We start from the raw sequence: 25,821 nt of genomic DNA, 5'->3' as shown, positions 1-25,821 counted from the left end.
AGATTCTTTATCATCTACCATCCTGTTGTTTCTTATTTCGCTGAAATTCCGGAGTACGCGAATATTTAATTTGAAGACCAGAATAATGTATACGACGGGCGCGGCCTGGAGGTTATTTTTCCGTCATTATGACGTCATCACTAAAATGGTAACTCGAGCCGCTTTTTTTAAGCTTTTAACTTTTCAAGTTTATTTGATAAATTTTAACTCGGTTTTGTTCTTTGCCTTTAACTTTTCGAGTTATTTATTTGATAAATTTTAACTCGGGTTTTTTTCTTGCCTCAGAGTTTTCGAGTTATTTATTTACATCTTTTTTTTATAGTATTTATTTATTTTTATAGTAGATATTCGATTTACGGAAAATCCCACTTGTTTATATAGGTTTGTTTCCTGAAGGGACAAATTTGTGTTAAATATATCAACAAATAACTCGAAAAGTTAAAGGCACGAAAAAAAACCTGTTTTAAAAACACCAAATAACTCGAAAGGCTTTAAGGCCAGCGCAAGTGCATTGGGCGGGAGAGACGTTTATTTGAGAAGGCGTTCATTGAAAATTTTCCCTAAAAGGAGGGGCGTTTATTTGAGGGGCGTTTATAAAAGGGGACGTTTATTCGAAGTGATACGGTAAACTCTCTAATCAATTTTTCAAAGGCCTTTCGATTTTGGTTTAAATTTAGACGTTCACTAGCGTTTCGGCGGAACCGTTTTGTTTCGGAAGGAAAGTCTGCACATTGTCTTAAGGGCTCTGACCATAGTCGGAAAATTGATTTTAGTATTTGAACATAAAACTTATGTTTCAGGCTCTTTAACATTTAACAAAGAATTGTCTTTACAAATTGCTTTTTAATCAAATCCCTTAAGAGTAATCAAGAATTTAATTGCAAAAATGACGTTATGATTATGAACTTTAAAAAGACGTTAATAATATGCTGCATCACTCACATTCTTTTATAAAAAGTGCTAAGTTTTAATCGGTGATTAACCTTCTTTTTCGAAGTTTTTTCCAAACTGTCCGCAAAGAATTGAACTGTTTTAGAATTTTCGGAAAGATTTTCTTAATTGATGCATCAAAAGTTGTGGCTGTTTTTCTACGAAAAATTTGGATGAAAAATTGGTCAAAAAGCACTATTTTCAAGATTTTGAAGCAAATAAGCATTTAGAAAATTTGTCCGAAAAAATAATTTTCGTTCACATCATTTACCATCTTTTTTTTTAGGACATCGACTGGACGAAGTTTGAACAGTCATAAGTGAGAAGATTACAAAGTGCAATATCGTCATATCGTTATTTCTAAAATCCCCTTTTTTTTGAAAAAATATGTTTTTGGAAAAATAAAATTTTCAGCGAAATACAATTATGAAATGGTGATTTTTTTCAGAACTCATAATTGACAATTGACTACCACGCCGTTCATTAGCAACGACTATAATGAAAATATGGAATTGTTAGTGACTTGAATAGTGGGGGCATAATAAACATAATTAGATTTCAAAATTAGACTGAATGAACTAAAGATACAGACAACTACAAAATGTATAATAACAACATGAATAATTCAAACTGTCAAGATGTCTTAACTCTTATTGGTGGAATCGTCATTTTTGAGTGAAGAATAAACTAATCGCGAAAAGAGTGATATTTATTCTTTTTTTCGAGGGAAAAAATGATGAGGAATTGGACCAGGAAAGGAATAATGGGGCAAAAGTTATTGGAACCGATTTTAATGATTTGTATTTCAATACTGAAAATTCATTGTTCGGATTTTGAAATCATTAAAAACATCGATGAGACAAAATGTGAAACTGCAACACAAGAGATGTTGGTAAATTCAACTACGGAATGTCTTTTGGAATGTAGAAAGTTGCAGACAGATAATGCTTTGATGACAATCAATAGCTCGTGTTTCTGCACTTTTAAGGATTGCTCAAAAGATAAAAAGGAAGGCTCCTTGGCTACATTTTATAGAGGTAAAGACAACAAAGGTTTTGAGGACTATTTACTTTAATGGTAACGGCCAAAAATGACAAAAAACGACCAATTTCACAGTTCTGTAACTTTTTTTCCAAGAGAGAGACGAAAAATCTGAATACAGATTTGAAATTAGCAAAGGTTCAAATTTAAAAAAAAAATTCATCTCATGATTTTTAAAACAATAGAAAAAATCTTCATTTTTTATCATCTTCCTTTTTCTTCTTCATTTTTTAACTTTTCAAAAAACCTTTTGTCCTTTAGATCGTTTTCCTTGGAAATTTCTTTCCAACGGTGTATAACTTTCTAACATAAATGTCAAAAGACTAATGTGTCCCTTTTGAGACAGACTTTTACGATGGATCGAATGATCTTTTTATTTTATCATTTAAGCACAAATATGTTAGCTTAAAGATGTAGAAACGGGTCAAAATCAGTTTGAGCATCTAAGCCTTTATTCATATGAAACTTCCTTACAAATACTCGTTTATCAAATAAATATCCCTCCTAGAATAAGAGCGCTTACTCGAAGGGAGCGTTAATTTTTGACATAATAGTTGACATATAAATTTCTCCTCATTTTTTACTTACAGCTAAAAGACTTTCGATCATCGAAAATGTATGTTTTCAAGCAAAAGAAAGTTATGGTATTATCAAGATCCCAAGAAGTGGTGCCGTCAACGCTTTCAAATTAGTACATGTCTCAGGCGCTGCAAAATGTGGTCTTGGATCAACTTCAAATTGGGGATGCCTGCCAAATTTCTCAACGAACTATGTTTGCATTGTGCTTGCAGATGATAAAGGGAAAAAGATTGCACCCCCTGGTGCAGTGAGTACAGGTTACGTCATTGTAGGTGCAGACGTCACATCTAAGGTGTTGAATCTATCATTGGAATGGGCTTCTTACGAAGTCACGGAAGGTCAAGAATTAAGACTTTATCATTCAGAAGTCTTCTTTCATGATTACTATGATGACAACGTGGGTTCACATTGTGTAGATGTCATCTTATCATTCGATGAAATGTAAAGAACTATAAAATGAAAGACAAATATTATGATTACCGGAACTAAGAAGTCAAGATAGAAATTAATAATTAAAGCACCTAAGCATGGAATAATTTATTTCAAATTTCTGCTGTAAAAAAAGTACATTACTTCAAGTTTCATGTCTTACGGCAATCATCAGACGTACAAATAAAAACATTAAAAAAGCTGTGAATATGTACAGATTCGGAAGAATAGAACTTAATTAAAGTATAATTAAAATCAAATAAATTTATAATAATAACAGTATAATCAAAACTAAGCAAGGAATATTTTTTTATTTTTTTGCACTATTTTCTGTTTATATTTTTCCTGATTTAGTAAAAGCAGCAAACTGAAGCTCGATGGGGATTGATATTCACATATTTTTTATGAATGGGGATTTCAATTCTTTTGTTTTCAAGTCAGAAAATTCAGTGGAGGTGGGAAAAATAGTGGATATTTTGCAGCGAGGATTGTTTTATTTGATTATTTCCAACGGGGACGACTTTTGGACAATTTTTTCCTGATATAGGGTCCCAGCGGGTCTGTGAGAAGGGGGTGTAATAAATATGTAGCTGAAATTGGAAAGCTTCTAAGAGCCTATATATACCATAACTTTAGTTTCTAGAACTCAGGGATAAAAAGTTTTTAAACTTCTTCATTTTTGAAATTTACTAAAAAATTATAGTGCTCTGAATTATCTTTTCAACGGCTTATGATTTTTTAGAATTGAAGCGTTTAATAAAACAATGGCACGCAAAAGAAAATTTGAGCACACTTAAAACGTATGGACAGATGCAGTTTATAATTCGGGAATGGCGAATAAGTTGGCGGGGGTTATGAAGCTTGAGCGTTTTCACTTGATGACGTCATCAAAACAGGAAAAATGCGATATCTCGAGATTGGAAAGGAGTTAGGAGCTGGTTGACCCCTTATTGGATCGGAAATTCTATAGCGAATAAGATGGGAGGGGTAACAGTGGGTATAGAGAAACTTTTGAAAATAAATATACTCAAATTGAGGTATTTTGGGTCCGATGACGTCATCAAAACCTGAAAAACTCAATATCTCATATTTGAGAAAGAAAGAATTAGGAAATGGTTAACCCTCATTGGATCGGAAATCATCGAGAGAATCTTTTGGGTAAATGACAAAATGATTTCAGCGAAGTAAACAATTTATTGACCTTTCGATGATGTCATTTAGGGCCCAAAGGGTGAAAATTAGCACTACCTTCCGATAAAACCGCCATCAAAAAAGGATGTGACATTCGATTCGAAGAGGCCCCTACAGTGACTTTTTAACGAAAAACTCGATATACTCCCGTGGTTGATGAAAACTAATTCAAATTCCCCTTAAAAATAGAGTTAGAGAGCATCAGCAATACCATCTTTATCATCCTAAGGGCTTTTAATGCGTAAGGTAAACCGGCGTTTGGGACGACGGGAACCGTCTAGTCTATTGAAAACTTCGGCCTCTGATACTAATACATTAGATAGGGTAGCTAAGAGGGGAATATTAGACAAACACCCCTGTCTCACAGCCCCGGTGAAACTTTTATAATAATATCTATTGAAATTTTTACGTTTTCTATTGAAATATAGATGGGGATAAAAATTATATTATGTTCCAAGATTAAAAAAAGCAGCGGGAATGGTTTTGCACGGAGTACAATTTTTCAACATTGAATTTCGAATGGGGTGAAATCAAAATCAATTTCCCATGATGCTGAGATTCTAGCGTATTTTTCTCAATTACGAGGGACGAACTTTCTGCCAAATTTTCCAGTTGGCCTGGGGTTCCAGTGGGTCTGTGACACAGGGGTGTATACAATATCAGAGATTTGGGAAAAGAGGATAAGAATTGCGCTATTCAGCTATAGAAATATAGGCTAGGGAACCTTTTGTTCTATTGAAATATCTGCGCCCGATCGATTGTTTTAGTTCTGAACCAATCGGAGCGCTTGATTATACTATGCGCACAAGACTAGAAGTACAAACAAAAAATGGCAGCCGTGGTTGATATCGAAAGTGAAATAAAAATATTTTTAATATCGGGTATTTTGGTATTTTTTTATAAGCATTTTTCATTTTGGACAGGGCGGATACAGTGTTAGTCGAGCCAAAAACTTTCAGTTTTAGCCAAAATACTTTCTTCAAGGAATGTTCGAACCAATGTCACAGATTATATTGTAGAAATAGAAATAATTACTAGTGAAAAAGAATTTAAAATTCATTGCATTCAAACACAAAACGAAGCTGGTAAAACTAATAATATAGTTTTTCATTACTTCTCGGGCTAAAGTGTTTTGACAATCATATAAAAAGAGCTAGCTAGGTTGAATATTAAAACAATGAAGGAGAAGGAAAGGAAAAAAACAGGGCTAAAACAATAGCAATTCATGATATCAATGACAAGAAATCAAAAATATCATGAATTTTTTTGTAAGAACTTTTTGAAGTTTACACAACAAAGCGAAAAATAATAGCAATATAATACAAAACAGTAGCATACATTAAAAACAAAAATTATATAAAAATCTTTATTTGGTTCGCGTTTGTTGTAATAACAAAAAAATATAATAAACTAGTTAAATTTCTGGATTAATTTTTGATTCTTGTTAGGTCAATTTTATTTGTCTCATTGCTTTCCAAAAAGTTACTTTAAATAATTGCAAGAAAATTAATTACAATAAAAAAACTTTGACTTGATCCTTCCTCACTAAAAGCACCTTGGAAAATAAACATATATTGTGAAACAGTATATGAAAAATCGGTCACTCTTGGATTTAGGGGGGGGGGCTCACTAATTCCAATAGAGGTGTGATTCTAAGATAAAAAGCAATTTACCCTTTCAAATAAAATTTTAGAGAAAAAAAGTATGAATATAACCAGACTGTTCATCAATGCTCAAGAAAAGAGTATTTCATAAGATGAATAATTATATAATGTGATGTATGAAAATAGTCCAGTGTCCACTTCCAATTCCAAACTGGAATTTCTATTTAAAGCATTTTTTATATCTATATGGTTGGTTCATATCAATTATCTTGTAATTGTAGTCTAGCCCCATAGACCTTTTTTTAAAGAGGCAGCCATGTTGAATAATTATGTACTCCAGCATAAAAAAAATGATACAGCCATGCATAATTTTTAAAATATGCATGATACAGTAATTATGCATGGCTGTATCATTGTTTTTATGCTGGAGTACATAATTATTCAACATGGCTGCCTCTTTAAAAAAAGGTCTCAAAATTATGCATGGCTGTATCATTGTTTTTATGCTGGAGTACATAATTATTCAACATGGCTGCCTCTTTAAAAAAAGGTCTATTCTGGTGTCTTGTTTGGGACTATTTGCGTAATCAAGCAGGAAATCCTGGTGAAACAGGGATAAAAAGACCTCAATCCAACTGCAAACAAACCATGACATCAGATTCCATTGTTGTTTCCTTTGAGTTTAAACATGCTTTTCACCTGTCCATCTTATTAGCAGAATTTGTTGGTGTTTGCAAAGATATTGAACCTTGTACGTGAGAAATTCAGACAAATTTTAAGCCAATTCTCATTGTATACCAACCACGTGAAGGTACAAAATAATAGACCTTTTTTTAAAGAGGCAGCCATGTTGAATAATTATGTAGTCCAGCATAAAAACAATGATACAGCCATACATAATTACTGTATCATGTATATTTTAAAAATTATGCATGGCTATATCATTGTTTTTATAGCTGGACTACATAATTATTCAATATGGCTGCCTCTTTAAAAAAAGGTCTATTCATGGATCTAGGTTACTGGGGCAGTATGATGGTAACTAACCTGAAAGTATATAATAATGAAAATGGGAATTAGGATTTTTGCAGCAAGCTCTCATGAACAAATACAGAACACAAACAACAAATCTTAATTCCACCGACCACAGACAAAAACCGGTGAAATAAATCTTATATAACTGGAAAATCTATTAACCGGTCAGAGCCAATCTATTAACCTGTCAGAGCCAATCTATTAACCGGTCAGAGCCAATCTATTAACCGGTCAGAGCCAATCTAAACCGGTATCTATAACCGGTCAGAGCCAATCTATAACCGGTCAAGCAAACTAAGTCGAGCAAATCTAACTAACCGTCAGAGCCAAACCGTCAGAGGAGTTTCATAAATTACATAAGTATTAATATAGAACTTTGGTTGCAATTTTCTGTTACATACAAAAACTTGAAATTTCAACCCCAAAAAAATGTTTTTCCTCAGTAGGAGCTAAAAGTCATCAAGATAATTTAGCGTACTTACCAAATCTAAAATCATTGTCCATTGCCATCAAGCAAGTTTGCTAGGATAACATTATTTTTTTCATCTAAACCGTAGGAAAAAAAAACAACTCTAGTCGATTTTGCCCATCTGCCCATTTCAATCAAATGCTAAGAAGTTTGAAGATTTGCCATGTAAAAACTAAGCTATAGGTGTCATTTAATCAACTTACTGCTACCCATAAAAATTATGTTTGCAACACAAAAAAATTAATTTTATGCAACTTAACAAACAAAAGATACACTTTTTAATATAATTTTTCAGCTATCTTTGAAGGATGTGCCAAAAAGATCTAGAAGTGCCAATAAAAACCAAAGCTAGGCTATCACTACAACCTTTTTCCAACCAAACCACTTTATTTTGACTCTGAAAGACTTTCCAGTAAGGCAAACTAGCTAAAAATAAAAAGGTCCATTCACATCCAATTTTAGCATGCCTGCTTCCGCCATCTTTTTCTCAAAAAATAAAGCATGCAACAGCAGATTTTTTTGTCAGTGGAAACCCCAAAAGATCGTTATTAGCTTTTCAGTTGTTTATATCAGTAGGAAACCCCTCCAAAGGAGTAAATTCAGACAGTTTTTCTTGAACTGTTATAATACTGCACATAACGCCATTTTTTTCGCAGTACCTTCTTGGCCAAGTTGTTCCCTAGCCTAGCGACATCAGACGACGCCGAATTCAATGGTCAACAATGAGAAAACAGCGAGCGGCAGCGGCGATTCTTATCCTCTTTTCCCAAATCTCTGACAATATCAACTTTTACTTCAGAAGGCCCTTCAGTAGGATTGTGATTTGTACCAGTTTGATCAACCAACGATGATCAATGGAAGAGATTTCTGTAAACATGTGTACATGTGTTTTAAAGGAAAATTACGACACTGGAAATTTGAACAAGATATATATCGTTATCTTCGTTGTAAAGAAAATGCTATAAAATTATAATGATTGGGTAGAAAATGAGAAGAGACAAAAATAATCATTACAACAGAAAATATGACAAATACACCGTTTAGCAGTGTCGAGTGCGCATGCATCCAAACAATTTTCCATTGTTTTGCACTCTCCCCAGTAAAAAAGACGGTAGGTAAAAATCCGGTTTTAATAAGGAAACCCAGCAGAGAAACGGTAGGTGAAGAACTCCTTTTAATCATAACTTTTTTTCTCTAAATGAACTTTTGTGGAATTTTCAGGAAAGATCCATTAAATTGTAATTGATATCATGTTCAAATACCCTTCCACAGTACTAAAGCACGCATTTTGACCTACCGCTTGCGGTGGAGCACCGTGGAGACAGCGAGACTGCTAAATGGTGTATTTATCGCATCCTAAGTCATTTAACTCTGTTTTTGTATATACTTAATTTTCGCGGTCGATTTTTGATTGATAATCGTTCAACATTATACGGTGTCAAGTCACCGACTTTCAAAAGTCGGCCATCAACGACAATGTTTTGTACGTTAGTTACATTCGTCGGTGATGAACTCTTCTTTAACGACAATTTCTCGGTTAGTTTCTTAAATATGTCGTTATTCGAGCTTTTATTTGAGCTATTGTTGCTGCTCAGTCGATGAAGTTTCTTATGACCACTGCTGTTTCTCCTTGAAGTTTCCTGATCGGCTGGTTGCTTGGATTTAGGTGATGGTAAGGAATGTGTTTTATTTTGATCTGAAGAGACATTGTTCTTATTAATAAGGTCATCATCAAAATCTTCAGGAGGTAGGAAAAATAAATCTTTATCAGCGGTACCAATTAATTTTCGGCGCCGGCAATTTATACGACGTTTTTGTGTTTTACTGTCTTTAGATCCTGTTGATGAGACACTGCTTCGTTTAGATGTTGCAGTTGTGTTTGATTCTGTGATTGATGATGTGCTACTGCTTGAAGATAGGCGTTTTAAAGAATCTTTTTTGTTTTGTCTTGTTAAAACGTTCGAAGAACGCATGATTACAGAATCTTCATTTTCAGTATTGAAAGATAGCTCTGAAGCTGAGTTCCTTGATAGCTCTGAAGCTGAGCTTCTTAGGGAAGAGACTCCAGAATCACCGTGATGTGGTGGTAAGAAGAGATCTAAATCTAGCTCTGATGTATGTTCACATTCATTATTATCTTCTTCGTTCGTTGTCGAGGTTGACTCACGAAGATAAGATGAAAACCTTTTATTGTCAACAACAAGTAACTCGTCTAACTTGACTTCTTGAGTTTCGGATATCTTTGGTAAATTGTCTTGGTAACCAAATGGTAAATCTTGTTTGACGAAATTTTGATTAAAGTCAATCACATGGTCAAAGTCAATATTATCAATGACATATTCAACAATTTGATCAGGATTTGTACCTGGTTCTTTCCATGGTTCGTCGCTAGATTCGCCACTGCTTTGGTCTTCAAGAACCACATCTTCGATTTCTTCTTGATCTTGATACACCGGATCTATATAGTCGAAATCGTCTTCCATCATATCTTGACTAACTTTACAAAATCCATCAAATCCGTATATGTTATACATATTCTGAGGTGCATTTTCAGAATTGTTACTTATTTCTTCAATACAAAATTGATCAATATGATTTAGTAATGTATCAGTGATTTGATTATTTTCATTTTCATAATCAAAAAGACAATGTGTCAAATCAAAATATTCCATATCGACGGATTCTAATGTCCATTTGACTTGACAATAACTTGAATATTCTTCATAGCTTATTTCCTCGTCCGGGTTTTTCAGGCCACTGAGAACTTCTTCTCTAAAACCTTTATAAGCACCAGTAGGTATATTTGAAGCTTGTAAAGTCTTTGCGATTTTATCTTCTCGTCTATACATCGTACATAGTTCTTGTTGAATCTGGTTAATACGTTTTCGTTCGTCCAGTAATGCATTTTCGTTTTGTTGTTCAACTTCTTGTTCGATTCTGAGTTGTGATTCCATTTGATCCAAGTCAAGAATATGTTTCTCAATAACTCGTTGAAGTAATAAGTAATTATCTGTGAAGATTTCGATGGAGATTTCTTGGGAATCTTGTGGTAAGGATGGGGAATCTGTTGAAGTTTGGTTCACCATTTGGTAAAGTTTATTATAAATGTTTAGTATACGTTTGAATCTGTTTTGTCGGCGAAGAATACCTTTTTGGAGATCACATATTGCTTTCAATCTTTCCACATTCAACAACAAGTATACTCCATTCAGCTCATCGATATACATTGCGGCGAGATTGTTTTTCAAATTCAAATCTTAAACTAAGTCTTTTTGTAAAACTTTTACTCGTCAATAGTGCTAAAACAGAGAAAAATAGTTATTAATTAATGAAAGTAAAACCGTTAAAGTATCCATCAGCAGTAAAACCACCTTATCTTCTTAAAACTGATTTTGAATAAAGATAAGTGCAATTTTGATGACAAAAATATTACTTTCATTTTCCAACCTCCCTACCCGCAGTTTTATCTTTTGGAATGTGACCATGAAAATTTTCCCTTCGATATGAAAATATAACAATGTCAGCAAAATTAAATCATCATCATGAAATCACACTTGTTAGGGCAAGACAAGGAAGTCACTTTTTACTTTTTTAGACAGTCGAAACTTCAAAACAATTTGTATTATTGAGACTATGAGAAGGCCTTATTAACAACTAAAACTCAATCCAGAACAACAAGGTTCTTCATTTGCATATGCCGAAAAATTAACACGATAGCCAGTAGCCAACCACAGATAGTTACCCCAGAGCGAACAAGTAAACAACCAGAAACAAATAAATTAATTTTACAGAAAATAAACTTATTCATATGACAGGTCATAGTTTCGAAGAAATAAAATGGTGAAAGGACAAAAATCCGAGTCACTCCCTAAAATAATGATATGATCAAATGTCATTATTGTCTAACGTCTAACATCAACTAGTCCTACGCGAAAAAAAGCTGACTTTTGCAAAACTAAAAAGCAAAAGACTTCAATACATACGTTACCACAAAGAAAATTATGAAAGTTTTTTCAAAAGCGTTTTATACACGTCAGGTTTAATTGGTAGAATCTCTATAGGTCTGTGATAGATCATACTCGATATACTGAGGGAAAAACTGAAAACAATGGTTCATACTGATTAATTAATAAAACCGAACTGTTTGATCATTTGCCAACTAACGCGCATAATCATAAGAAAGCCATATAAATTCTGAAGGAAAAGATGTTTTATCAGCTTGTCTTTAAGAACTTTTATTGAGGACATTGCCAGAATTCAGGTTATTTTAAGGGTCATAATATTACAAGATAATTGCCAATGCTAGAAGCTCATTTAGAATTTCATGCTTGAAGCCGGAATGTCTGATGTAAACTGCTCTCGGAAGGATCCAGTCTTTCTGCTACTTGACACGTATACTGTGCTTATAAAGTCAGTGAAACTATAGAATGCTCTTAAGCTATAAAGTTATATAAATAACCTCATCTAACGATAAAAACTAATTAAAATTCTGGTACTTTCTACACATGACCAGTTGATAATTACCGATACTTTTAATGAATGCCTTAGAACACATGAAAATTTTCGATGCTAATGAATGTATGAATTCGATTTATTGTTATGTTGCTAAGTTAGTTTCTAAGAGAAACTATTTTAAAGAAAGATCATTCTAATACATAAATTGTTGAGCGAGCGAGCCTAGTCTAATATCTACCACAACATAAACTTAAGCATGATCCTTAAGCAATATATTTAAAGATCAGCAGACAAAATGTAATCAAAAGCTTTCCCATGTAAATCTACTGACAATCTCAGTCTACCCCAGCTTGAGAAGGACTAGATATTAAAGGGTAGAATGAAGGGTGTAATATTGTCCTCCCTTGCTAACTTTGATGAAATTTAATCTCAATAAAAACTCATTATCAAATACTATATATTGAAATAAAACATATACAGATACCTCTACAACAAATACTGAGATACCCCTGTAGCGGTAGACAAAAAACTGAGACACCCCTGTATCGGTGGTCTGGTGAAAGTCAACTAACATCCCTGTGTCATAGACCCACTTGAAATCCAGCCCAACTGGAAAATTTGGTAAAAATCTAGTCCCTAGAAAAGTACTCTCGAATTTCAGCTCCGCTGGGAAATTGGCTTTGATTCCATCTCCAAGCGAAATCCCAATGTGAAAAATTGCACTCTAAAACCATCCACTGGATTTTTTTTTACCTTGGAACAATAGTCTATCCCAACAAACAACATAAGCAGCGCAACAAATCTAAATGTATACAGCACAATGCATACCAACTTTCTCATCAAAACATCAAGATACCCTCTTATGCAATATTCCAATTAAAAACACTATCATTAAATCTGTTTTTGGAGGTCAAAGAAACTTTGTCCGTTCAGCACCATCACAACAGAAACTGATAGAGAGAAATAGAGAGAGTAGAGAAACTGATTTTAATTTTGATTATCAGTGCTCTTTTTATAGAAAAATACAGGACTTTTGACATGGACAAAAAACTGATGTTGATTTCCAAGAACAACGCGGTAAAATTACTAACTGGAAAAGTAGAAATAATTTGAGAAATAATTCTTTCTTTGCTGAAATTTCTGATCAGATAAATGACTGGGAATTATAAAAGGGACTTTTAGGTAATATAAAAAGCTTTGAAGTATTTAATCCAAGGGAGGGTACTAGGTTTGGGAGATGACGAGTATGTCCGAGCTAAAGTTCGAAAATTGACCCTTAGAGAGAAAATCATCAAAATTATTGTTTTTGCCACCCTTAGAGAGACTATTTCCCCCAAAATTTAGCCAAAAATCTTAAAATATAGTCCAAATTTAAAATATTTATGACCCTTTGAGGGGGTTGGTTTTTTATTTTGTCATTTTGGAACCCCTATACAGAGACTCAATTTTGCCCAAACATCTCCCTTGGGATTCAATCCTAAAGGGGACTTCCCCATGGACCCAGACAAAGACATTGTTCTAAAAGGGAAATTACAAAAGTCAAAAAGCAATGGGAATTTTGATGTCTTTTCGAGTTTCGAAACCCTAAAAAGCAAGTAATTTCTCATCCATCTAGTAATGTTTACCAGCGAGACAAACTCTTCCAAAAGTTATTCCCAGCGCTTATTCAGAGCGAAATTAACCAATAGATTTAGTTAGCCTTTTCTCTCTGCTCTCATACAGTTTAAGAAAAAAAATAAATAAAGACCTTTCTTTCCTCTGACAAATAAACAAATTGGTACATTCAGATTATATGTCATGATGAGTATCGTCAGCCCCTGTTACAGGAATGTAAGGGTCATCCAACCTAGCTAAGCCTTAGTCTCCAAATTATTCTTTCTCTCCCACAATAGTAACAATCGACAAAGAGACCAACCTCGTCCCCGTGTATCCCAGGTTTTATTTACTTTACTGGTTTGACGCCAGAAAATATTATTATTTAGCGCTACCAGTAAGCATAAAAAAGCTGATTAATACGCAGGCAACGAGGTTGCAAAAATACGTTCCTCTCCCACCCAACGAACAAACAAACACTCAAATTGGTCAATTGGTACATTCAAATATATGTAATGAGGAACATCGTCACCCCGGAAAGAAACATAACATCAAACACACCCAATATGTATTCAATAAGGGATAATTTGTCTAAATTGAAACAAATTATCAGTTACAATTTGTTACGTCCGTTACACAAATAAGACTTCATTATACAAGATGGCGGAAGTAGAGATTCAGTGGCGGAGACAGGCGCCAATGAATAAATTAAAAGAACAGGTTTGTATCAGTTTACATTTAATTTTTAATATATAAGAATGTCGCCTATATACTATCGTCCAGCTGGCTGGAATAATATTCAAATTTTCAACTGAGTCAGCAATAGAAACTATGGAAGAAAATGTTTGTATTGATAATGTTTCCAAATTGGATACAACGTTAAAACACCGTACATTTACTGGCCACAACATTCAAAAACATACCTAGTAATAAGGAATGTTCACCCGAGTAACTTTTTGACCCGCTTAGTCTCTGTTTGAATTTTTTTGATAGTTTCCGTGTGTTTCGACCATCGGTCCGAAAGGCAAGCAATTCAATCAATTTTTCTTATTTTCAAGCTTTAGTAATACTCAGTGAACAGAAGAAATCTCTTTGACGGATACAAAAATTTCCCTTTTACAAAGCATGTTTTGACAAGACCCCGAAATTACCTAAGCTAAGAGAGTACTTTTTTACAGACAAAACACAATTCATACCGGCGATTATGAACTCAAATTTTGACATGTCCAGCAAAAACAGATAGATATTCCGAGATGGTAAACACAATACGAGAAATAGAAGTGAAAATTCAAGGTCAAATAAAACGGAAAAATTTAAACATTTTTCAATTTTTTAACATGAAATACAAATATTTTGCGAATAAAATAAACACACGTGTTTTTTATAAGGAACCTCAACTTGACACCGAGCTTGAAGTTCCTTATTTTTCCAAAGAATTTCAGCCTATCAAAGTTCCTTATCGAGTTCCTTATTTACGAAGCTGCTAAGATTGCATTTTCTAAGGTTTAAAACTTTTGAAAAGTATAACAATGGACTAAAGTACAGAAAAAGACGTTTATTGAATGTTGTTTTGTCAATATCTTTTGCTTTTCGGACCATTTTCGAATCTATGTATGAATCTTGGTATGACCCGGCTGAGGATCAAACCCACAACCTTGCGCACCGTAGCTGGATGCTCTACCTCTATGCTATTTAACTAGGGTTAAAATGTACACCCCTTATCCTCGGTAAAAAAAAAAGCCTACAGTACAACATCTACTTCATTGGAAAATTGACTTTGTTTTCATCACCATATGTGAAACTTCCAACAGGGTTATGAGGCAGTTGTGTATGAGCTTATACCCCAGTTGGCACACAACGTTGTTTCAACGATTATCTAACGTTCACAACGTCCATATAACGTTGAAACAACGTTGTGTCTCAACTGGGTCTGTATGTCAGGTAGAAAATAGCAACATCAAGACTTTTAACAAAAAACATCTAAACTAACAACACAAACGTTCCCGATACAAATAAATCCACCATATGATCCATGTGAACAGAAAAGAAAAAGAAGCTGATTCATAGTCAAAAAAAATTATTTTTGTTTCTGATTACCTGTCTCATTTCTCGAACACGTTTCTCCTTGGAGTTTGGATAGAAGAAAGACAATCAACAAGAAAAAATACCAGAAACTACCAGAGCATAATGACAAAAAGACTTCAATCGCCATGCCAAATATGATAAAAAAAAAGACAATGGCTTCATTGCAACTCATTACACTTTAGGGCTTTAGTAAGAACATGTAAAAACACAAGGCTTCGATGGCCAAAATATTAAGAACAAGTTAAGAACATTTTGAGGCTGCTTTATAGACTCTAAAATGAATAGAAATACTAAAAAATAGTGAAATTAAGAATATTTAAAGAACATTTTTAAGCTAAAAACTCATAAAGGTAAGAACATCAGAATGTTTAAAAAATTTAGATATTCTTATAAAAAAACTTGTAACATGACAGAAAATCTTGTAATGAGGAAGTACTGCAATATTAATTTTTGTTTTAAACCATACATAAATTGAACCACGCAATGCCATTAAGTGAAAATGTGTTATTTGCACAATATCGTAACCTCGTTCTGATGTCAAAACTTGAGATTTTTGTATAAAAACAAACTGCACATCGAACACTGAGGGATAAATAAATATAACAATACACGTTTTTGTAACATCGTATAAATTTAGTAATTTTGAGCACATTTGATCAATAAATTCTCAGACTGGTATGTTCTTACGATCTTATCATTTTTTCCCAAAATTTCAGCCTAAATGTTTTTATAAACTGTGTTCTGATGAATAAAAAAATGTAGATATAAAGCAATGTTCCCTTAAGCTTCAAGTATTATTCGAAGTACAGCGTTTATTTCCCTTTAATTTACGAATATGACCGTTGGAAAGATATCACAGAGTGGTATATAGGCAAGAACTAACCATTTTATCCCATCATTATTGCCAAATACCCCCAATCAGGACCAAATTTAAAAAAGATTGAAGCAAATCGAAATCACTACCATTTAAAAATTACCAAAAAAGTCAACAAAGAAATAAGAATAATTACTTAAAATAAAAGAGTAAATTTTCGAAATTAGAAAAATGACGAGCTACAAATGACGCGTCAAAAGGAAAACAATTTTGATATATTGATAGACGCCACTGCGTGATTATTTTCATTTTCATTATTGTAATGATTAACCGATTTCCCGAAAATTAATCCATGCCACATGTTTCAGAATTAATTGATCGTGAGTAGTTATGAAAAATATTCTTCATAATTATTGAAGTCAAATTATAAGTGTCAATTCACGTTTGCTAGGCCTTAGATTTAGAATGTCATGGTGTTTTCTTTATAAGAATACACTTTATAAGAATGTCCATGATGAAAATGGCAAAAAAATTAAGAATATACTAAGAATATCACCATCATGGAATTTTGAGACGTATGTATTAAATGTTAAATCTAGTCTGAATTAGGATCCTAACCTAAGAATGCTGTATGCATATTTTAGGATGATTTTCCCAAAAAAGTTAAGAATATCTATGATGAAATGGATTTACACCATTCTTATTAAAAAAAAGCGTCTACACTCTTTTTTTTGCCAGCACTATCAAGGGAATGAGTCTGATTACACTATCATGGTTTCCATACGGTAGCACAAAAGAGTGCACTAGTATATATTTTCACAAAAATAAGGCACGCAGTATAAAGCAATGAAGAATGCTTTCTAGCTCTCTTGATTAATTTTTTAAATTTTTATTGTCTTTTTTAATGCTTTTTAACGATAATTAGAAAATAGTTATAATAGTGATAATTTTTGATAAATATCCAAATGACGATTAAATTAAACAAATCGAATATAACTTAAAAAATAAACGAAATTGTGTATCAAAAAAATAAAATATGAAAAGAAAAAGTAGAAATATCTACAAACTCTTAATAAAGCAAAACCAATGACCTTAAAACTGTCTAATTTCAAAATCCCCTGACATGGGGCTTTTAGAGTGTCCACGTGTTTGCGGGACAGGACCACAGATCTATAAAGCCCGAAAGGCTACTTAGTTGGCGTGCTTTGGCCGAAAATTGTGCCGTATATTTCGCGGTGGGAAATCCTACCGAGGTCACATGATATTAAAAAAGAATTTCAGCGCTTGACCAATCAGAAGCTTCGCGACTTTTCGAAAACAATAGCAACACTAATTTTTGCGATATTCACTTTTTTGCTGTGGCACAAATCAGTGGACAGAACTTACTCCATAGAAATTCTCATTACTTGAGCGTGGCCTTCCACGTGAGTTGAGCTGTACACTATATACGACATACGACTTAAAATCTTTTAATTGCCTGTAGGCAGTATGTAATAAACAATAATAACAGTCATTAAAAAGGTTTTATCTGTTTTACGAGCTAATAACAAAGTGGTCTCTAAACAGTGGTTTTAATTATGATATCAATATCGATTTTAAGTAGTGACTATTCTCAACTTTATAGCTAATCTTCTTGAGTGAAATAAACATAAGGTACTTTGCTACACGTTTTTTTATAAGAACTTCCAAAATCTTTCAAGCCTTCGGATGTTCTTAACTTTTTGAGTTTTAAGACTAAAAATGTTCTTAACCAGTTCTAATTTTCAAAATATTTTGAGAGTTTTGTTCATTCTCCTACGAAAATCAAAGCCTGAAGCCATCGAAGCCTAATGTTCTTATGATAGTTTGTGTACTTACATAAAAAGATACCATGCCCACATACCCCCCCCACTTCTTTTTCGAACACCATTTTTTAAATCAATAATTAAACAAAATTTAGAAAGAAGTAAAAAGTGATAAAATTGTGATAAGTTATAACATGAACATAGCATTTTGTCAAACATTTTTCGCTCGATGTGCTTGTAAAAAATTTAAGATTTTCTAAATGTTTTTAGATAATAATATTTCATGATAATCAGATAGACAGAAGCAAAAACAATATGTTATTTTTTATATTAATATTCTACAACTAAAAAAGAGTATAAGGAATTAGGTTCAGCAATGTAAAAATTATTCGATAGAGGTCAATTAATTAATGAATATAAGTTATCAAGAAGTAAAGAACTAACGTACAATTGCTACAGGGTAGTTCATGCTGGCTCAATCCGGGCGCAATCTTCACTTGTATACTCTGCATCGCCTGAAGATTGGGTCACCGCGAAAAACCATATAGCTCAATTGTAAGTTAGTTCTTTATTTCTTAATAAATAGCTCGATTTTTTTTTAACTTTCTTGAGCACTTTGTGATTCTATATAAGTTTATTAAGACTGTTTTTTAAAGCAATCATTTGAAATCATGACACGCAATTAAGTTATATTGACTGTTTTTTAAGGCAATCATGTGAAATCATGATACGCAATTAATTTTAGTGATGTACAAATAACTACATAAACTTTTGAAAAATACTGCTCTACTATCACTAAATCAAGGTTCTTTCCATAATAGAAAACTTTACCATATACTATTGACCAGGAATACAAACTCTACCGACTTTGATGCGATACAAAGCCATTTGACAACATCCATGCAAATGAAGAAGAGCTGCAATGACCACTAAAACGTGGAAGATTTGATGGCTTTGGAACTAAAATAGAAATGCAGAGAAATGTTATCTATTATCAAAAGAAAAGGATCAAAATCAACTGGGAGCTTATTCTTCTGAGTGGAGGTTTGAGTCCACCCTCTTAATTGTAAAGAAACACCTAAATACACTGCGTGTAAAACTGAAAAATTAAATTTGAAATGGCCCTTACTAGCTGAGGATGGCTAACATTTTGTGACTCCCTCAAATTTTTTTTAAATCCTGGAATTTCAGGAACATTATATTCTAATTCAAAACATCCATAGTTACTGAAATTCTACACTATAAGTTGTTCGAATATTTTTTGACTGATTTTAACATAAACTCTGTTAATGACGTGGAACGGATATGGCCCTCCTTAACGGAGAATTGCACTACTTTTTTGAAATCATTCCGCTAAAAAGGCTTTATTCAATAAATAGCATGCCCGAACTCGATAACATCTTTCAATCTGAGGGACAAACTTAACAGCAAAACAAGGAAGTAAGATTTAAAGATGCACGACTTAATATCTAATGACTTTAATGATTGTTTTAAAAAATGCCAATAGCAATAAAACAAATTTGTGGGGTGCCTCTGAATACTGATAATAATCCCATAAATCATTTTGAACCTCCCCTTCCCTGAATGATAATTATCTAATCAATGTACGAATTACAAACAACAGAATATTAGAATATATATTACTATAGGCTACTACTACTTAAGTAAAAGCGCGGGCGGCCAAAAACTTTTTATGTATCTACATTATTAAATGAAAACACAAAACGTTAAAGCTCCAATCCCAGGCTTAAGCATAATTGCACAGCAAACTAGACAAAGCTTATCAACTTTTTTTCTTGAATATACCGTCGTTTTACAGACCTGAGGGGACCTCTATCTCAACTGAAAATCCGGCCAAGAAATTATTTCGCATTAGGCTATCCATAACAACCCCTTTCCAACGGGAAAGAATGCCCTACCGAGTAAAAAAAGTGGATATTGGGACCTGGCCCAAATTATCCTTCATTTTATAGCACCAAAAAAGTCAGCTAAAACGACGAACTTCAAATAAAAAAAGATAGTTCAAGAATACAACTTACAATGAGGTTACAGCGTCCGGGAAAGAATCTTTCTGGAATGCGTAATGCGTATAATAATGCACCAATGATATAACACAGACCCATCAAAATCATCCATCCCAAAGAGCTTTGTTCAGATACTCGATTGATTCCGTAAATATACGACATGTGACAGATCGGTACAACAGCCGAACATCCGAGCGCCAAAAAGACTCCTACAGGTTACGCAAAAAAGAGAAAAAGAATTTCCGTTTTTACGACGTCAATACCGACCCCGCACGTGCGCAAATCCAACAACACGAAATTTGGAACATCAAATTACAACAAGATGACTTTATATTAAATCATGTTGTGAACTTTCAAGGATGCTGCAATTTTTCAATGACATAAAAAAAAACAAAAAAAAAAAACAGTTCTTAGGCTGTGACGCTTTCGTTTCCAGGTTTGAAATTCACTTATCTCTTAGCGTTCAATCTTATCCAAACTAGGCATTGCGAAAAGAAGGAGTCGTTGGAAAATTTTCATCACGCGTTCTCTCCACCCATCTCAAAGCTTTACCAGAAAAATATTTCTTTAGTTTGTTTATTTTTTCCAAAAATGAAGAGACAATCTGAACTGATAAAGAAGGATTCCAATATAAATCTAAGCACTATAGATAAAGCTTTTTTCACGGAAAACGATTAAAACTGGGGGCAAAAGATTTCTAAACTTTTAGAACCAAAAACACATAAATCAAACTCACCTGCACGAATAGGTCGGAATGCTGGTGTTGCAAATTTATCCCACAATGAAACTATGATGCTGATAGTGCCAAGAGTCAACATGCTAACAGTGTAGCCTAGCTTGGCGTAAAAGTTACAATAAAATCCATAATAAATTGCAGGAACAAATGAGCCCATGATCATACAAGCGATACCAGTATAATCAAGCCTAAAATCGAAATAAAGAAAATTAGTAATGTGAAATATTTGAACCTTCCCAATAATAATTCTCAATTTCTAATAAATAATATGATGAGATAAATGGTGAAATCAAATCGTTCCTTTTTCGAGATTCGATCCACGACAAAATTATTGATAGTTTTTTCGATTTACGTTGTTTCGTCTCTCGAAAGATGCAGATAAATAACAAATTTAGGACTTGCCATGGAATTCTTGATAAAATTAATGACAACATTCTCTTCCATAACGAAGTCACGCAAGATAAGGCTCAACAACAGCTAGCCTAACTTAAGACTTTCGAGAGCCTGAAAAACTAGCAAGTTAGAAGAACTAGATGGAACTGTTTATTGAAAGCTGTGAAAATAAAGTAGACCTACTTGCTGAAGAGCGCGGACGCTTTCTTCGAGTGACACGAACAAGTATGGAAAAGCCAGGAGAATCCCAAACACAATGTTGCACCAATAAAAAACGCTGTGAACACCAAATACTCTTCCCATCCTTTAGGAAAGTCACCAAGGGCATCTTCAGGACTCAAGTAAACGATAAACATGGCGATTATGACGAGGATAAGACCAACAAAGTGCGTCCAGATGTTACCAGTTTCTGAGTGAATTCTGAGAGAGATTTATTGGAATTTAATTTCTCTGACTGAAGTTAGAAGGAATTAGACTTCCCGTTCGATTTCGATTTAGCAAGAGTCTAATGTATCAAAAGTAATCTTAAATTACGCTACGGTCACGTTCTTTTGAGTCATTTTTGATAATTATTGCTTCTTAACTAGACTGGAGTCGTTTATAATGCATGTAATACTAATAATAAACACAAATAATGATACGGGATTTAGTTTGTATAAACGACTGGGAGAATCCGGTGTTCCAGTCTTATAGATACCGGGCCTAGCTACGCAGAAATTTGCGTAGCGAGAAAACAATTTATTAAGCAACAACAAACTCTCAAAATAAAATCAACTCAAATGAAACATTTTTAACACACAAATCCACACACATTTTATTTTCAAGAATTTTTTTTGAGCAGGAAAAAAATTTAATTGCGATATTGACACTTTTTTTATTGTTTGGGCTAGTGCACAAAGGTTTCTAGACGACTAAAATTTTTTTTTGCTTTATTTCTAATATGTCTGAATTAGTCGTCTAGCTTGCTAGACTACTTCTTAACCAAAACCGTGCCAATAGACCGATTCCGCGTGACATCATTCTTTACCAAAAATTACCATTTTTCTTTTGAGAGATGGCAGAAAAAAAATTGCACGGTGATTCGGTCACACCTTGCTTGTAAATATCTCCCGTGTGTGCATTGAATAACTTTTTTATTTCATGAGTGAAAATAACAACAGTTCCGAACTGACAGTTAAACTTGGTCTGGTTGAAGATCCTAACTGAATTTTGCGGAATCAGTTTAAAACATTGCAATATACGGTTAACTCTATTTCATTCGAATTCAAACAGGGATTCCAATTTGTTTGAATTAGAGAAAAATTCGAATAATAGAAAGTATTTTATGAATTTAAAGTATTTTATGAGGCTTTTCCTTTCATGGGGACCTAGAATTAGTTCGAATTGTCGAAAGTTTACAATAATAGAAGTTCGAATTAGTGAGAGTCCAATGTTAGCACAATGAAGAAAATTTACTTTTTACAAACTCCAGGAGAAATAATTATACCCTCTAACCTCTATCTATCTTTACCTGAACATGCTGCCAAAACATTCTTTGAAGGAAGGCAACTGTGGTCGATGCATGTGCCACAAATAATCATTATCTCTCATCCATTGAGGAAGTTCCCAATGTGAAACCACTTTCCAACTAGATCTAATGATACACTGAACACATTTTTCTGCTTCTTCTACAACATAATCCAGATCGATATTTTGCATCATTTTGAATGCAGCCGTTAGTTCGTCTTTACCTTCCTCGATAACTCGCCTCTGGAAGATTATTAAAGGGTAAAAAAGATTGTTGTTATATTATCATGAGCATCTTGTTATGAATCAAGCCCGTGTTCAGGCCCTTCGCTTGGCATCGTTTCGTGTTGTGTTGAAATGCAAATGACAACGCCACGATCGAAACACGTTTTTCGTTTTCATTTTGTTTTGTTTTGGTAGGCACTACATTGGCTTCATTTTATTCTTTTGCAACGTCATCTTTGACGTTTCAATGTTGAAACGTTCCTTATCTTATATAAAAGGCTGGTTTCCATAAGGGCACGTGTTGTGATATCGCATACTTTCAGCCGTGACCTTTACCTTACTGGTCAGAAGTGATTCAATGATTGAAACTATTGGTAATGATTGCAGCCGACGCTCATAGAGGCTGGCTACTTGAACTTGGTATTTGATCAAGACACCTTCGAAACCGTCATAAACACACGAGTGGGTTTTTCTGTTGAATTGCTTTTTGGACTGAGGAGCAGAATCATACCATCTTCAGAAAAATGTTTTTACAACTGAAGTTGTAGACTAATAAACTAGTCGGTTATTACTTATAATAAAACTGTCAATCAAATAATGTAAACACTAATTAAATATTCAGCGCGCGTGAGAGAAAAGGAAAATAACCGACTAGAAGCTTCTTCCAACGCCTTTTTTTCTTCACCTAAAATCGTAAGGAGAGACATACAGATTTCTGTATGTCTGACCCGTGCGGGATTGCATTTATTTTTCTTCCTGTTTATTGCATTTTTGGAAATGCTCATTTATTTATATGTTCCCATGTTTAATGTTACTATGAAATATCATTTAGTCAAAAAAGTTGGATGGATTCTCAAAAACCTAAAGGTTGTAAAATTAAACAACGTTTTTTGAGGGAAGAAGGTTCTAGTCGTTGAAATTCAGAAAAGACACGCAACCTCACCTCTTCGATTCTTTTTATTTGGTGCTTGATTTTTTTGTATAGGGGTCTGTTTTCAACGACTAGTTTACTAGTCTACTGAAGTTGTTTTGTCAGCAAAGTACAAGGAGCCTTATTCTAAGGTTTTTTCTTATAAAGCACCCGTGCCATATTTGAATTGAAAGGTACGATCGCTGATTTAGTCCGTTTAGGAATTGTGGGAATAAAATGCCAGCGAATTATCTCCGTAAAGAAATTTGCATAACATATATAACATAAGAAAGACACCCTGAAATTTTCTTGGACAGAAATAATCAGAAGTAATATAATATTCGAGATTATAGACTTACAATTTCTTTAGCTGTACTTGATTCAGGGTCGAACATATCTCCTTGAGCAAAACGAGTCAGTTCGTGCCAATCGATTTCTGAGAGCTGGAATAAAAAAGGAAGTTTTTAGACAAGGTTGAACAATCGAGCTCATAAAAATGATATAACAACGCATACTTCTTAGACGTAACACCTGTGCAGACAGGAACAAGAAAGAAAGTTATAAAATAGTTTTTCAGATCATATTTTTTGAGTAAGGGCAAACCAGTGCAGCATTTCATCCAACATGATTTTCCAATGTTGGATAAAATATTTGATGGAAAAACTTGCGTTGGATGAAGCGAAAATCAAGGCCGGGGCAAACTGATCCAACATTTCATCCGACATGACTTGTAAAAAAATGAAAATTCAAAAAATAAAGAAAAAAGTACCACAATAACCAATCCGACACAAACAATTACACAATTCAATGAGAGAGCTTCTTTGATCTCGCCGCAAATGTTGGATGAAATGTTTGATAGCGACAAACTTCATCCAACACCGTCCAACACAATTTTTTTCTTCCTTTTTTGAATTTTCATTTATTTCCAAAAATTTAATTGATGCAAACCGGTCCAACATTCCATCCAACATCAGAAAAAAGGCATGTTGGATGAAATGTTGGATCGGTTTGCTCAAAGAACTGTTTATGAGAACCAAAACAGCTAAACTTTTCAAATAAAGAAGAACTCACGGATCGCTTATGTAGATTTTCCAGTAAAGTCTCTGCAGTACGATTCCCATTATCATCATTCATCGATGAAGAACACATTCCACCATCCGTCGTATCATCCAGTAATTTACTACCGTGTGAATGTTCATTACTATCTTCCAAAACATCTGTGGTCTTATTAGATGCTGCAACAATACCAAGCATGCTCAATTTCGATTGTATACTACGAAACAAACATTCTTTACACATCTTCTTTTTCAATCCTTCTTCAAATGAATTTCTCATTTTGGATAAAGTTGTACCAGCAAATGAAATGTCATTTTCAGAAAATGCAGTCCTTTTACGTAGTCTACAATCAGGTGATCCTTGATTGCCGCCATTTGAAAGTCTTTTATCTTCAATTTTCTCAACATATAGATCAGTTTGCCGGCTTATTTTATCATCCTCTGTTAAGGTTTTATTACTACCACAGTTGGCATCATCACCAATATAGAAGTCTTTAGAAAATGAGGTTTCAGGGCTATCATCAGATGAGTTTGTGTAGTCATCTAGTAGACCCTTACCAGATGTATCAAGCTCCTGCATATCAACAGAAATGTCAATATGCAAATCTTGATGACTCATTTATTATTGTGATATTTTCAAGAATACTGTGCTTCTAAAACGAAAAAGTAAAGTTAAATCAAAAATCAAAATTTTAATGTTCGGATTGAAAAACTTTTTTATCCTACATGAAGCTCTTCACAACAAATCATTTTATGCATCTTTGTATCAATGAGATTGATTGTTGATGCCGCTGGTACTGTATACTGTGCATCTCAATTAAAAAATACCCAAAATTGATATAAAAGGAGGTTAATAATTTGTTCACGGTTATGCATGTTTTTGTTGAACTTTGAATAAGATTGAATTTCAAATTCAAAACTTTGTAATTTAAGAAGTTTAAGAAACAGAGTTAAAGGTTTTAT

The 25,821-nt window shown here is 33.5% G+C and overlaps 2 protein-coding genes across 2 annotated transcripts; one reads left to right on the top strand and one right to left on the bottom strand.

Moving 5' to 3' along the window:
• The first annotated feature begins 1,643 nt into the window (after nucleotides 1-1,643).
• On the top strand, nucleotides 1,644-3,299 carry LOC136813989 (uncharacterized). Its single transcript, XM_067070496.1, has 2 exons — nucleotides 1,644-1,967; nucleotides 2,562-3,299. The coding sequence occupies exons 1-2, from the start codon at nucleotides 1,664-1,666 to the stop codon at nucleotides 2,993-2,995; spliced, it is 738 nt and encodes a 245-aa protein (XP_066926597.1). The 5' UTR covers nucleotides 1,644-1,663; the 3' UTR covers nucleotides 2,996-3,299.
• Nucleotides 3,300-18,270: 14,971 nt separating this feature from the next.
• Nucleotides 18,271-25,511, bottom strand: LOC136814001 (adiponectin receptor protein 1-like; the record flags this gene model as incomplete). The annotated part of the gene is given in 7 exon segments (XM_067070505.1): nucleotides 18,271-18,969; nucleotides 20,049-20,242; nucleotides 20,770-20,957; nucleotides 21,346-21,582; nucleotides 22,673-22,911; nucleotides 24,163-24,246; nucleotides 24,875-25,511. Coding segments are annotated over 7 exon segments (1,668 nt in total). The 3' UTR covers nucleotides 18,271-18,846.
• Between the last annotated feature and the right edge of the window lie 310 nt (nucleotides 25,512-25,821).

The sequence above is a fragment of the Clytia hemisphaerica genome, unplaced genomic scaffold (genome assembly GCF_902728285.1).
Source record: "Clytia hemisphaerica strain Z4C2 unplaced genomic scaffold, Clytia hemisphaerica genome assembly, whole genome shotgun sequence".
NCBI classification, from domain to species: Eukaryota; Metazoa; Cnidaria; class Hydrozoa; order Leptothecata; family Clytiidae; genus Clytia; species Clytia hemisphaerica.
This window is presented reverse-complemented; position numbering and strand designations above follow the sequence as displayed.